The sequence below is a fragment of the Carya illinoinensis genome, chromosome 3, assembly GCF_018687715.1.
Source record: "Carya illinoinensis cultivar Pawnee chromosome 3, C.illinoinensisPawnee_v1, whole genome shotgun sequence".
Lineage (NCBI taxonomy): Eukaryota > Viridiplantae > Streptophyta > Magnoliopsida > Fagales > Juglandaceae > Carya > Carya illinoinensis.
Genome location: NC_056754.1, coordinates 51,020,892 through 51,036,291, shown reverse-complemented (window position 1 = coordinate 51,036,291; position 15,400 = coordinate 51,020,892). Strand labels below are relative to the sequence as shown.

At 36.2% G+C, this 15,400-nt stretch overlaps 2 protein-coding genes across 3 annotated transcripts; one reads left to right on the top strand and one right to left on the bottom strand.

Annotated features, from left to right (window-relative positions):
• The first annotated feature begins 626 nt into the window (after positions 1-626).
• LOC122305164 (serine/threonine-protein kinase PBL35-like) lies at positions 627-4,828 on the top strand. 2 transcript variants are annotated; one of them, XM_043117508.1, is made up of 6 exons: positions 627-1,027; positions 1,849-2,168; positions 2,272-2,407; positions 2,863-2,996; positions 3,081-3,204; positions 4,072-4,828. In XM_043117508.1, exons 1-6 carry the CDS (start codon positions 895-897, stop codon positions 4,515-4,517), a joined length of 1,293 nt encoding a protein of 430 aa, XP_042973442.1. In that variant the 5' UTR covers positions 627-894; the 3' UTR covers positions 4,518-4,828. The 2 variants fall into 2 exon arrangements, with proteins under 2 accessions (XP_042973442.1, XP_042973443.1); XM_043117509.1 differs by having other exon boundaries at positions 630-1,015.
• A 2,300-nt stretch (positions 4,829-7,128) lies between these two features.
• Positions 7,129-10,589, bottom strand: LOC122305165 (U11/U12 small nuclear ribonucleoprotein 25 kDa protein-like). Its single transcript, XM_043117510.1, has 4 exons — positions 9,318-10,589; positions 8,966-9,068; positions 8,693-8,792; positions 7,129-8,150 (listed from the first exon to the last, which is right to left on the bottom strand). Exons 1-4 carry the CDS (start codon positions 9,457-9,459, stop codon positions 8,100-8,102), a joined length of 396 nt encoding a protein of 131 aa, XP_042973444.1. The 5' UTR covers positions 9,460-10,589; the 3' UTR covers positions 7,129-8,099.
• Positions 10,590-15,400: the final 4,811 nt, after the last annotated feature.

Here is a 15,400-nt window from a genome sequence, read left to right as displayed (position 1 = left end):
GTTTTACAAAAGAAGAAGAAGAGAGGCTCTCTTGTCTAGACCCTCTATTTATAAAGGATTTGATTCATGGAGCTAACACCCATAAACAAGCGTGAAGTTTTTGAGATAAATTGTGATTTTATATGGTACCAGAATAAAGATATTGTGTTTAAATCTTGACTCTATACGTAATGAGAGTTTTAATATGTTAAATAAATAATAAAAGATAAATTTTTTCATAAATTTAAACTTTTAAGATAAATGATGATTTCACATCATATATTGCTAAAGAATAATTTAAAAAAAGAGAGATATATCATGGACTATTTAGGTTACATGATGTAGAGTACCAAAATGATTAATGCATTAAATAGGTATTTTTGAAGTAAGGATTGGGTGTTTTCCTCAAAATATTATTCAAGTATCACATAAGATGTAAGGAGAAAAATCTCTTTTTTCGTTTAGTTAATTTATAGAAGAAAACAAAAGAAACAAAAAATATTCTTGAAAAGTGATTGATAGGTTGCCCTTAATCACCAAAAACATTCTCAGACAATGTTTTGGGGAATTTTGTCATGTTAAAACAATCATACAAGAGACAGCATAATGTTTTTGGTAATTTTGTCACTTTAGAACAGAGAGAGAAAGAGAGACCCATTCCTATCCCCCACACAAAAAGTGGTGGGAAAAAAAGTTCTTTTTGTACACACTGCCATGATGGCGATGATGATGCCTGCAATCTCCAACAGCAGCAGCATCAACAACAATTAAACACTTCCTCTCCTTCACTTTCTACTCTTCTCTATACTTACCTCTTTCCCTTCTCCTCTTTTCGCTTCCTCATGGCTGATTCCTCTCGGCTCTCTCGCATCTCATGCAATTGCCCATGAATGGTAGAGAACCTGCAAGAGAGCTATGGAGAAAAAGTGCGGGTGCTGGGCTGTGTTGAGACGCGGCGTTAGAGGTGCCTGCAAGCCCTCTGCTTCTAAAGACTCTGCTAATACAATCCCTCGTACTAGTCTAGTTTATGATGCAGGTATATGTATAGGTATCATAACAAGATTCTTCTAATCTGTTTTGGAATTCAAGTTTCGTGCTTTCTACTAATTTTTGGATTTTCAAGATGCATAGAAGCTATTCCAGAAATGCTTCGTATCTGCCTTCATACCGGGTCTCCAATGGTTTTATTTTTCTGTGAGACACTTTCTTCCTCTGTTTTTATTTTCTGGGAGAGGCTCTCTCTCTCTTCAAAGCCTCAATTTCTCAAATAATTCAACATAGATCCTCTGGTGCCTGGATTTGAAAGTCAATTTAACACTAGCTTCCCCTGCAATCTCATACCCATCAGAAATTTGCATTCTAAACAGCATGATAAAACTCATGTGTACGGTGAAATCATGATGCAGATGTGAAGAGAACTACAGATCTCGAACTGGGTTTCTGATAATGATTCTATTGATGTATTGTCTTTGAGTACTAGCTACCAGGAAACGTGATTCTTGTTCTGTCCGAGTTTTGACAATTGAAATTCAAGTAATTTTTCTTCCGGTTGCTGCATAATTCTGTTCTCTGAATCATCCAAAGCCGCAGTGCTTAATTAATCTCTCTGAAAAGTTTACAATCTCTATGTCACAAGGGGTTTCGTTCTACTTGGCATCGCACCGTGTTCCCAATACGTGTTAAATTTCAGTTCTCATGTGTCCAGTCCAGTAGAGATGTTGGGCGCAAAGTTCACCCTCATTCTGCAGACTTTACATCTTGATGTTTGACTTCAAAGTTCAAAACAAGCAAATTTGAGGTGTCATGTATTTTATGTATGAAAGGCTTGTGAATGAATCAGAAATTTTGACACTCACTCTGTCAATGCAGCTACTGAAACACGTTATCTAAATGCCAGCAACAGAGAACTCTGTCCTCCAGGTGAAGCTCAGCTATCTTCAGAGAATCCAGTTCCGCCATCAGCAGAAAGCAAAACTCCTTGCCAGCTGCTTCAGTTTTCATTTCAGGAACTAAAAGCTGCAACGGGGAACTTCAGACCTGATAGTATACTTGGGGAGGGTGGATTTGGATACGTGTTCAAAGGATGGATTGAGGAAAATGGGACAGCACCAGCGAAGCCTGGGTCAGGAATTACAGTTGCAGTCAAAAGCTTGAAGCCAGACGGTCTTCAGGGCCATAGAGAATGGGTGGTTAGTAGAATATCTGCTTTGGGTTAGTAGATTGATGTCAAAAAGAGGTTTTTAATGAGAAGATGGAAGTTGGGAGTATAACCGTGACACTTGCTTAATGCAGGCTGAGGTCGACTTCCTTGGGCAGCTCCACCATCCTAATCTTGTTAAACTTATTGGGTACTGCATTGAAGATGATCAACGGCTGCTTGTTTATGAATTTATGACCCGTGGAAGTCTTGAAAACCATCTTTTTAGAAGTGAGTCTAGTTGCAACTCATCTTGCTAAAATTTTACGTTGTGGTGTTTATTTAAAAAAAAAAAAAAACGGCCATGAGAATTTTTCTGGCATCCCCGGTTTTCTAAAATTTAATTTGAGGGGTCTGCATTTTGGTATGTAAGTGATCCTTTTCAAATATTCATCTTCCACCCTTCTGTCTCTAGTTTCTCTTCCTAATTCTTATAGCTGAGCACGTCATCTGAAAGGTTCTCATGTTTAAAATTGTCTTTTTTTTTTTTTTTCCCCCTTTAAGAGTATGACCTCTATTGTTATTTTCTGAGTTCTTACTGCAATTCTAAAAGATTGATGGATGATTAAATTAAGCATGATGCCTTCAGTTTATTGAGCAAATATAACTTCTTTCAGTGATTCATATTTAAAAATGTCGAACGGAATACTGTTAAAGAAATGCTGATTTTTTCAAAAACTTTGAAGGGACCATACCTCTTCAATGGTCCAGTAGGATTAAGATTGCACTTGGCGCAGCAAGAGGACTGGCGTTCCTCCATAATGGTCCTGAACCAGTAATATATAGAGACTTCAAGACATCCAATATTTTGCTTGATTCGGTATGTCAGTAATGGTATTTGCAAATGATGAAGTTCAGATTTTTGTTGAAGAATTGAGCTGTTAATATGGATTGTTTTCCGTAGGAGTATAATGCAAAGCTTTCAGATTTTGGTCTAGCCAAAGCTGGGCCTCAAGGAGACAAAACACATGTTTCTACCAGGGTTGTTGGAACTTATGGCTATGCAGCTCCAGAGTATGTAATGACAGGTAATATGTATGCTCTGGTTTTGATGAAGTTAATTATTAATGGTCAGAACTTAATAGCAGGATATAGGGAGCGACTAGTATAACAACAAATGTGATGACTTCATGCACTGAAGTTGGTGATAAGCCTCTGTCATCTCTATAGTCAACAAGATATTCATTAACGAGGATGAATGGCTTCACTAGGCCTGATTTCTAACTTAAGAACTTGAAAAGCATATATTCCTTTTGAATGTGTTTGCATGAGTGCATGGGCACACAGCACAGTTCAGAAATACTACAAAGTTGGAATATTTAGGCCTCTAAGCCATTTTGTTTTCTTATCTGACCTTGTATGATCATAAGTAGCTCATGAATACCATTTCATCCTTCAGCAGCCATGTGATCAGCTTATAATTTCATCTTCCAAGCATAGAAGCTGTCAAAGTAATACAAGGGTAAATCAAGGACAAGAGAAAAAAATCACTTTACATGCCAAATAAAGTTAAATCATATTATCCAATTAATGCTCTTATTTTAACACATGAAACTCTTTTAACCCGAGATATTTAAGAGCATTGATACCACATAATTGACCATTTATCACCATGTGAAGAAAGGTATTTTGCTAAATTCATAAAATGAGATGTTTCATATCAATCTGATCATGATATTGTTATGTACCATGAATCTAATGGTTAATTAACTTAATCCTGCAACACCAGAAATCTTTTAGAAACATTAGTTTGATGCAGTTCCAATGGTTGGAAACTGATGTTTCAGGTCCTTAGCTCACAAGCAAGTCATCCCTTGTGTGTGTGTGTGTTTTTCTAGTACCATAAGAAGTTTGAGATCTAACAAATTATCCAATTTTATGTCTTCTTTTTCCAGGACACTTGACATCTAAGAGTGACGTTTACAGTTTTGGTGTCGTGCTACTCGAGATTTTAACGGGCAGAAGATCAATGGACAAGAAACGCCCTAGTGGAGAGCAAAATCTCGTTGTATGGGCTCGGCCACATCTAGCTGACAAGCGAAAGCTTCATCAAATAGTGGATCCTCGCTTGGAAATGAATTACTCTCTTAAAGGGGTGCAAAAAGTCTCTCAGTTAGCTTTCAACTGCCTCAGTAAGGACTCAAAATCCCGCCCTACAATGGATGAAGTTGTTAAAGTTCTGACTCCATTGCAGGATCTTAGCGATCTTGCTATCAACCATTCTCGTCTATCCCAACAAGGGAGACGCAAGAAAAAAGATGGAACCCCACAGCTCACCTACAACCAATCCAAGAACATCAGAGACTCTCCACTGAACATTGGCAAGCAGCATTGTAGATGATGGGCAGCCAATTCTTCTTGATTGGTTCAAGTACTATTTGATAAAACAAAGGCTCGCCGCGTGCCATCTCTTTCAACTGGGTAATTGTCACAAGAACATATTTCAAGCTTGTATAATTTTTGGGTGTTTGAAACTTGCCAGAGCAGCAGGGACAACGGAAGAGGAAAGGTACATCAGTTTTCCTTTTCCTAGGCCCTTACATTAGAGTGCTAACCATCAATTTAGAACATTCCTCGCGATTTGCCTGTGTTGTAATTGAGCTATATACTGTAATTAGATAAATCTTATCATTTCCAAGTTGTTCTTTGCAACCACCTGATTTTTCCAATTGCTTTGATTTCTGGGAGTACTTGCATTCTTCTATAAGATGTTAGTTAAGGTATTATATATGCCTTAGTTTTCTTATTGGTAGGCAACACTGATTCAATTCTCATGGCATAGGAAGTGTCATTTAAGTCAGAACTCGCATTATAATTTCATACCGTTCCAGAAATTTACCAAATATAGCATAAATATCTCATTCATAAAAGAAAGCACAGCATAAATATGTGGCATGTGGCATTTATTTTTCTTTCCTTTTTTTTAATGTCAAATTAGCCTTAAATTCTTTTCTCCAGCAAAGAGGAAAACGTCCAGCCTTCCCAAATAAGATGCTACATAGCATATTTTCTTTTGATAGATTCACCTGTCACCTCAACCATAATGATACCGACTGGAATTCTTCTTCAATATGTTACTTTAAAGCTTAACCAGGATTACTTTTTGTGGGACGTATCACTTTTTAGCTAGCTTCCTTTATTGCTATCAGCTGGTGAACAACATCAATTATACCCTTGCCAAGCAATTCCTCAGTACTTGAGAGTGTCGACGTCTTCTTTTTAATGCTCTCATGCAACGAAACAATAAATTAAGGGCCGGGTCTCCTTAATTACCTCAAAAAAAAGGGGAAAAAGAATAAGTAGAAAGAAAGAAAGCATGCAGTACTTTGGTGAATATTCCCGGCTGGGAAATTAATTGAGACAAGCATGCTAGCTGCATGCATGCCTTTATTGTGCAAGTCCTGGTAGCTAGGTCAAAGATGTGCCTTTCAAATGAAGAAATCATGTCGATTATAGTCTGGGTGAAGAGTCCGAATTGTATCGATCTTTCAAAACTAGACTATGTTTAATTAATTGTCTTCCCTTTGCATGATTGTCGGATTTTATGTGTTTTCTTTTGGTGAAAATGGTTAGACATGTCGACCCTTTTTTTCTCTCATAGGGTACAGATCATAATGATCGATCTGCTATTGCAAGAAGATCAACATGAACTATATATATATATACATACATACATGTAGAAGAGCATATATATATATATATGCTATAAGCTGTCACCTAATTATATCGTGCTATTACGTGATCATTAGCCATCATTTCAATTGCTAACCTGACGTCATTAATTTCATGATATTAATAAACATCCAGCTCGATGGTGTAATCATGACCATATTCAAAATTAAAGCATCGCAAGCAACATAATACTCGGTGCCCTTATAACCTCCTCGTTCATGGAAATTTCAATCAATTTTTGCAAGTCATGATCATCCAGTGAGATCAGTCCAACAAGCTAATTATTATTTTCAATTGGAGGATAACCAATGCCAAAACCAGCAACGTAAATGGTACGGATGTACCGAGCAAAGTAACTTCTAATAAAGATTATAGAAGGAAAAATTTTAGCTACAAATGAATTACACAAAAATAAATCGATAAATTGATGTAACTTGTAATACATCAGATTATAAAGTTACTTTTAATACATCATGTGAAGTTTTGTAAATTTATAGGTATACTTTCATGTAATCTCTACACATGCCTGTAACAGTTATGTAATATAAATGAGCATGCAGACTTGAGCTGGCCGGATGGTTGAACTAGGGAAGCTTCTACTGGTCACAAATAGAGAATAAAATGGCGCTGAGTGATCTCAGGGATGAAAATCATATATATATATATATATATATATATATCAACCTGGAAGATGATCAAGATAGGTGCAAAGTTGATAATCTTGCATTAGTGAAAAAACTTGTGGTCGATTGCTTTTAGAAATTGCTCACCGCTCCACCAGCCCATAATATATATTTCTATGTAGATTCTAATTCTTAGAGTAGTACTCCTACCAAGCTCATGAAGACTTCATCTGGAACGCATGCAGGACTCCTAACAGATGTTAAGATAAAGGCCGATGCGATTTTGATCTCTTTTGAAAACAACAAAACCCGGCCCCTGGAATTGATGGTTTCAATGCATTTATTTATTTATTTTTGCATAAAAATATCGACTTGGGCAATTATGGGCATGAGGGCCTCCTCACGTACGAGAGCAGATCTAAACAGCTAGGAGAACAACATTAATGAAGCACTTTGAGATCAAGGAGAAGTTTAGGAGTATTATTATACTATATATATTGAAAATGATTCTCATAATTTTATGGAGCAGAAGTTTTCGATCATCTTGATGAATAATTAGTAGTCCTAAAGATGTGATGATCTATGATGATTGCTTTATCAATGAAAATTTTAAGCAAATTATGTACGCAGTGAGTCGATGACCATATCAAGAAGTAATTAAAGATCAAGTGTTTGAAATGTTATAAATGCCTTCGCGAATAGTAATTCAATCGACTCGCTTCTATTTCCGAATCAAATTCTATATCTTTGACTAGCTAGTACTGCTCGAACGTACCAAGCACTTATAGCAGTAGTAAGCCTCCAAAAAGTAGTAGAAAATTGTAGTACTCAATGAAGCATTTGGTGGATGGCAGAACCATTTTGTAAGCCTAGCGATATAGGGTCTTCCAAACATGTTTATTGCTCTTCAAACGTACGTACGTATAAAGTGTACGCAGTTTCGCCCCGGCAGTACTACTTCGATCGATCTGATCCCATATTGCACGCATGAGCTCATATACTCAGCTGAGAATATCATTATTAATTGCGACCGGATTGATCCCCAGTGGTCGTGGACAAAGCCCGCCGAAAGGACCAGTCACTACAACAATTTATTGGTTTTTTTACTACGTACGTACCAAAAATCTAGGTCCAGAAAAGCATTTAATTCCGTTGAAGTGAATCTAGCTAGTTGCAATATGCATCTTCATGAACTCACTTTTTCCACGCATCGCAATTCGGAGCATGAAGAACCCACTTTTTCACTTGAATTCACGATCCTCTGAATTAGCCCCTGCGCCATAGATTTCATAAAAATTGGCGATTTGAAGTACGTAGCATTTGTGATGATCTTCATGAACAGTATTCTCCTTACGATTCACCTTTCGTATTTCGCTCTTCATCTGGACTTTAAACAGTACTAAACACAACCTCTAGAGAATCATGATCTTTCATCCAGTTTTCCATATCCGTGCGTACTCGTGCCAACTCATGATAGAGAATGGCCTGGAAGCTGCATGCTTTCCACAGTACACACATGATATGAACTAGTAGATCATGATCAGGCCGACTAATTCATGTGGATCTTTTAGAGAAGACTAGAAAAAGCTGTGCATATATGTAGTGATTCAGCCAGATTCATCCTACCCCTACGAAGCTTCCAGGGCATCGTTAATTGAAAGATGCCGGACAAAATAAATCTGTTTGCTCCAGGAAAAAAAAGAAGAAGAAGAAAAATTATTAGCCAATAAAAAAGCAAGCATATCATAGGCCAAAAAGAGAAGGAAAATATCTAATCAGCAAGTGATCAGCTAATGTGATCCCATATGCATTCACAATATTAAATAATTAATGGGATACCAATTGTATAGTTGTCCTAGCTAGATTATACAAATTCCGTGCAATCCCTTAAAAAAAAAGTGGATAAATTTAGAATTCTTATGAAAAAAATTCACTTTTTAATATATGATTAGTCCTATTATTTTCAAGAGAGTACGTGAGGCTTGCATATTTTAAAACTGTATCTAGCATTACTCTAAATATATATATACAATATTCTAAAAAATATAGAAATATTTTTCTATTGGATGAGTTTAGAAAAGAATTAGCAATATCAGAGAGCACTACGTTTCAAGAAACCATATATCCTTAATTAAGTAGCTAGCTAGCATATATTCTTAAACTCCCATGCACCAGCGGGAAGCTAGCTAGCTAGGTGAAAAATATATAAGCATGCGCGCACCTGATCCTCATCCTTGATTCCATACAGTCGGATATATGCTTTATCATCTACTAGCTTCTGACCTTTGTAGCATAAGCAAAAATGAGTCCATACATGAGGCCTGTACACAATTAATGCTGTTTTTAGAAGTTTTGATCAAAATATTTCACGTTCATTTTTTCACTTACATATATATATTAAATATATATATATATGTTCCAAAAATTAATTACATGAATAACTGACAATATATATATATATTATATATACAAGATGAATGACAACCATATATACCATGAGATCTGAATTTCTCCATGATCCTCTGGAGAACAACTGAAAACCTCCTCCACTGCCTCTTTCAGTTCTGCTACTGTCGCCGTTCTTTCAACTAGCAATTCTGCTTGACATGCATTAAAATTTTTCTAAATTGTAATTACATTCAAAATTAACAATCTTATACATGATATTTATCTATCGGTACATGATATATAAATACATGCATATTCTGTACTCAAACATACACGCATGCATTAATCTGTGCATACAGGTCCGTGCATGCATGATGGCATGATCATTATATACATGATAATATTTCATGAATATATATACAATCATGAGGCGATCGAGAGGAAAACAATATCTTTACCAAAGCAGGAGCCATCCAATTTGAGAACAGAGAGTTTAAACGGCTGTTGAGGCAGGCTTTGGTATGTGAAACTCTTCCAAACACTCAGTGAAGAGACGAAACGCCACCTTCCTGTGCCTCCGGAGAGTCCTTCCGGCCCCATGCCCTGATCAGTACGTAAGTATATATCACGCCAAAGAAATCGATTCCTACCTGCAGCTAGCTTTGATATACTTTTCCAAAGAAGATTTTCTGATTTTTCATTCTAGAATATTTTATATTTTTCCTGAGAGCCCGAATTGACTAATTGATCGACATGAAAACCAATTTTTTTTGCTGGCAAGGGTTAGGGTTTGGGTTGTGATCATCTTTCTATGACTCTGAGGAATTCAGAAGATCAGGTCAAAGAGTCAGAGAGAATTTGTATTTTCTTTCTTTGTTGGTTGGCCAGGCTTTGAAGACGGAGACGTACGGTTATATGTCCAGTAGAGGGACATTAAAGTTCTAGACGTACATTTTCTTTGTTTAACCTTTTTCTTTTTCTTTCTTTACAAGTGTTTAGACCATAATATAGCTATTTATTCATGTATTTGACAAAAATAGTAAGACCACGATGACCTTCGATCTGAACATGTTATCGTGTTACAAAATTCATTTCAAATTAACTTAATTATGAACACATCGAAGGAGACATTAATAATAAAAGTAATACTATTCATCATTTTATGATATAGTATTAGATAATTAAAAATTATTTATTATATTTCACAAGATGCATGCATAGATTCGATAGGCTAGGAAAAAATCTTTGGCCTGCCCCGCCAGATCCATACGTGAAACTTCTAATTTTTAATTTTGCTTAATTAATAGAAGATCCAAACAGTACGTACCATGGTATATAATTTTTAGTTGAAAAGGAATGAGACTTTAGCTCAAGAAAAATATTATTTATTTTCTATTTTAATCCTTTGAAATCAGGTGATGATCAAGAAACGACGACGAAATGATGGTGCATGGTTAAAAAATATGAATAAAATTCCTCTTAGTTCAAAACTTATATATACGTACACACTAAAATTCAATATTAATCCTAATTAATTACCATTCGACAAATTAAAAATCCATTGCTTCATAGATAAATTAGAGAGAGAGAGAGAGAGAGATTTCTACTTTAGAAACTGCAAGCGGTATAGGTTCAGAGTAATAACACGACTGTGTACATTTCTTTATAACAGAGATTATTAAAAAGTGATCAAAAGCTAAATGTTTTAGACAAATAAGGATTTTATAAAAATAAACTCATAAATTAATAAAACTTGATATGGTATGTGAGATTATAAAACTATTTTAATATAAAGTACAAGATTGTCTTAATATATATTATGTGAAGCCATAGTACAAGATTTGTAAATTTATTTTTATGAAATCTTTTTAATGTGGTGGTATCTTAATATTTCTCAAAGTGAAATATATCTTGAAGACTTGATCAAAATATCATTTCGACAGAACATGGGTTTCTACAACTGAAATAACTGCTAATAATGCAATTAACATACAATAGCATACACACACATATATAAAAAAATACACACATAATATTTACTTCCAAAGAACAAGGCAAACTACTTCTGGTTTCATGATCATTAAGACAAAAAACAAAATGCCATAGTATGCAAAAATGTAAAATAGATCGAATACGAGAGCAGCATTATGCAAGGTCTGAAGAGAAACCGATCAGGCAGGGATAGAGAGGGAAAGCATGCAATTGATCGAGGAACTGATCATCATATTGTTGAAAGTGATATTGGCGCGGCTCAATCTGAGATCGTCTCTTACGACTTGCACTCGTAAAGCAGTCATCGGATTGAACCTCACCAACATCGCTTTCTTTGTTCCCCAGGCATCCATTCCAAAGTCCTCTCTCTTATAGAAAAGAGAGCACAGCACAAAGCAAAAGTTCTAGCTTCCTCCATGAATGCATGCTGATCTTCTGATCAAGCCATGTGGACTAAAGAGTTTGCAGAGGTCTTGTGGGCTTTTCATGCTCGCTGGCCAGCCTGGTAGCAGGTTAACGACCAGAAAGGAAAAAAAGCACTTCACTAAAGAATAGTACGTACTACATAAGGTCCCATTTTCAACCTAAAGACAACAACGTGATAATTTTGTTTATACCCATGGTAGGGAAGTCGCTGCTGGCCTGGTGGAATATTGGGAGGTCAGGATCAGGTGGCCGAGGAAGTCAGAAGTGGTTTAAGGATAATGTGTATTTAATGGTGAAGTGGGATCTCCAAATCATGAATTATATTGTGCAAACAAATCGTGTCATTTTCAATGCATGCATTTGTTGTGATTATGTTCTTTCGCTTACATATATAAGAAGGATCGATGCTGATTATCAGAAGGAAAACAAGCAGGAGAAAGTGCATATAAAGTTCTAATACTGTTCAATACTAACCCCGGTGGTGGGTCTTCAAATCATTATTGTATTTCTATAGATCATCACAATAATAAGGATGAAGGTGAAAAGCGTTCAAGGCTTTAATGCACATGATACGGGTTACACACACACATATATGTAGCTACTAAAATAGTGACACAGGACACTTCCAACAGGTGTATGTATTTATGAATGAATGTGTGCATGTTGATACACACACACATATATGTATGTATGTATGTATTTATGAAACAGTAATAAATAAAACAACCAAAGTATGAAAGCGGGTTTCAAAAAAGAAACGCTTATATATGAAGCTAGAACATGCATTTGCTTAGAAGTATGATCCTAAAAGATATAATGACCATGGTCCACACATGTTAAGCCACAGAAACAACTCTACATTGAGGAGAACAATATGAGAGGGAGGGAAAGTATAGCTAAGAATGACCATCGCCATGAGAGAGAGAGAGAGAGAGAGAGAGAGAAGAGAGAGAGAGAGAGAGAGAGAGAGAGAGAGAGAGAGAGAGGAGTGAAGAGCGAAGGGGTGGAGAGGCAGAGAATGTATACTGGTAGGTTCTGCCTCGGGATGGGAAGGTGAAGAAGGTGAGTGGAATGATGTCAAGGGGGAGCACAACTTACTTTAGGGTTTGCCATGCTTAGTTTGTACTCAATAAAATCAAACTCCACCTTCTTGCGCATGCACCTGAAATATTCTCCACCAGAAAACCCAAAAAACTCCTTTTCATTGTACTGCTATCTTTTTTACATTGTTATTCTAACCCTCGCCTTTTTGCGTCATGCTTGTATCTGATTATTTATATACTGAAGAGAATATGATGGTTGGCTTTATTTGTAGTACCCTCTACAAACAGTTTTTCCAACAAACCCCATCCACTCGAATACAAGAATGAATTTGTACGTATCTGAAAATGGAAAATAATTTATCGTACCATGCCCTGTTTTTAAGTGATCAGACGTTCAAATTTAACTAGAAGTGAAGCTATATAAGTATAAACTAAGGCCTAGTTTGGATACTCGAGTATTCTAAGATCAAAATATTCTATTATTATTTATTATTTTATTATTATTTTTCATTACATTTTACTATTATTTATTACTATTTAATTTTTTTATTATTTTTTTATTACTATTTACAGATAATACCTCACTACCCAAACGTAAACTAAGTCATGATTTTCAACCTTAAATTTGCATGATAAAAAAAGGATATTCGTGCCATGACAGCTATAAGTAGTATCCCTTGTGTAAACCAGAGCACCAAGATTATACCATCCGAGGTAGGATGTAGAACGTAGTATTAGGTTTTAAATGGCTATTAGCAATCTATACGTAGAAGCAAAAGATGGTCAAAGTACGTGTTTGTCTTTCCGTTCGGAGAGAGAGAGAGAGAGAGAGAGAGAGAGAGAGTCTTGGGAACAGGAGTGCAGAATGTCAGCGAAGTGGATTTGTCTGGAAAGAAGTTTGGGAATGGAAGGGTTTACGCAGGAAGTAGCTAGCTTTCAGAGACACATTTTAGCACAAAGCAAAGGGGCGAAATAGGCAACAACCCAAAGCGGGGACACCGGCGCTAAAAAAGCCCTGCCTTGGGCCTTCATGAGGAGACACTGCCCTTGGGTTTTGCTTGCCCTTTTCTCTTCACGACCCTCACCCTTCCTTTTATTCAAAAAGGTCCACTTTCTCATTCTCCTTCAAAGATTTTTTGGGAAGCGCAAAAGACTGTTTTATTAAAAGGACTTTTTTTGAATTATTAAAAAAAAAACACCCTATTCTCTCTCTTTCTTACACACTCATGATTTGAGGCGATAAGTTCGCGTGCCACTCCAAACAGATTCCCCCACGCCTTAAGCCATTGCATTTTTCCTTCACCAGATCCTAGGACTCCCTCTCTCTCAAGTCCTGGTTTCTCTTTCTTAGGACTGTAGACTGAGGTCAAAAGCTGGCTCTTCTTCTATAGCTTTATGAATGGTGCTTCACGTAGAACTTTAATAAATATTGTATTAATTTTCAGTCCCATGTGTGTCGTTTGCAGCAGAGTTATGCATAGTGGTACCATGAATTCCAAGGTCCCGGTGGTGATCTTTGAGACTCTTCATTAAAGAGTGGACAAAAAGACACCCACGTTGTACTGATCATAAGTGAGATTTTCTTAAAGCTCAGCGGGCCATATTGGCCTGGCCCCCTTTTTATAGAGAACATGCACTTTCTTATGTATGACTCTATTTGATTCGATTTACGAATTTACTCCTTTTGATTTATTGGTCTTATTTTGTTTAATTTGTTCGAATATGTTGTTGTCGTTGCAGTCTAGAGCTAGAGTTTTCTTTTTTGTTCTGCATGTTTGTAGTGGTCATTTGAACTTTCTTGACCGTTCTCTGGGCGGATCTCACGGAGGAATTGGTCGTTGGAGTAGTAATATCTCTCACAGACATTTTGCCATGAAATCAGGGTTGAGGAAATGCAAAGATATATAAATTTATTGCAATGTGGGGGAAGAAGGGATTGATGGGTAATGTTTCGATCCTGTATGGCAATTTGGCCAAAGTCACTTGTCAGCTTGTGGAGACAAGAACACGTCTTTCTTCACAAACTCCAGTTGTTGTTCCCCATCTCTCTCTCTCTCTCATAGTACCATTATGCCGTCTCTGTAAATATGATGCTCCTCTGTTCACATGTGCTGATGCAGGATGCTTAATGCTTACCTCCTCGAACCTCCCAAATAAATTTTCTCAGCAACAAGTGAATGGATAAGGCTTTTTTCAATTTCTAAAAGGTTGAAACAATAATTCAGGTCGAAATAATCCACAAGGCCATAAATGGTTCCCCCATTTTTGGGACATAAATTCACCGGAAACAACCCATCTGACTTGACATTACACTACCTAACCAAAAGATTAATTTCCTGTATACTTGTCCGCGCAGACAAATATCATCATGCCTGGAGGTCCAGGCAAATTTACTCTTAAAAAGAACTGAAAAAATGAGAGAGAAAAAGAGAAGAGAGTCTAATAAACACTTTGATTACCATCGCATTTGGATGAAAGTTCAACGACAACACAATTAAGCCGAATATATTCTTGGCCAAAGCTGTAATGCAAAAGAACAGCCTAATCATGCATATTTATTCATTAATTTCACGCATATGAGGATTTTTCTTTTCTTTTCTTCTGTGTAAAGTATGTATAAAATGTCTACTCATGGTCCAAATATTCGGTAATAACAACTAAGGCCTGTTTGGAGGCAGAAAACGTTTTTTCTCATCTCATTATTCTAATTCTCATATAAAATATAATAAATAATTTAACTTTTTCAAATCTTAATTTGACAAATTCTAAAATAATAATAATATTAAAAAAATAATATTTTAATAATATTTTATTTAACTTTCATCTTTTATCTAAAACCATCTCATCTCCTTAAAAAGAAATAATTACCTCGTCTCATCGTTCAAACCAGCCCTAAAAGGAGCAAAAAAGAAGCAAGTTTTGCAAATCCTATTCACCAATGCAGAGGAGCCCCTCCAAATGCTTCCTTTTTCTTTTGCGAGAGCCCTCGAATAAGACCCCTAAAATATTCCCGACTTACCTAAATTTATTTGAGAAAAATTACATTTTTTACCCACAAGCTACTACCTATTTTTTCCATT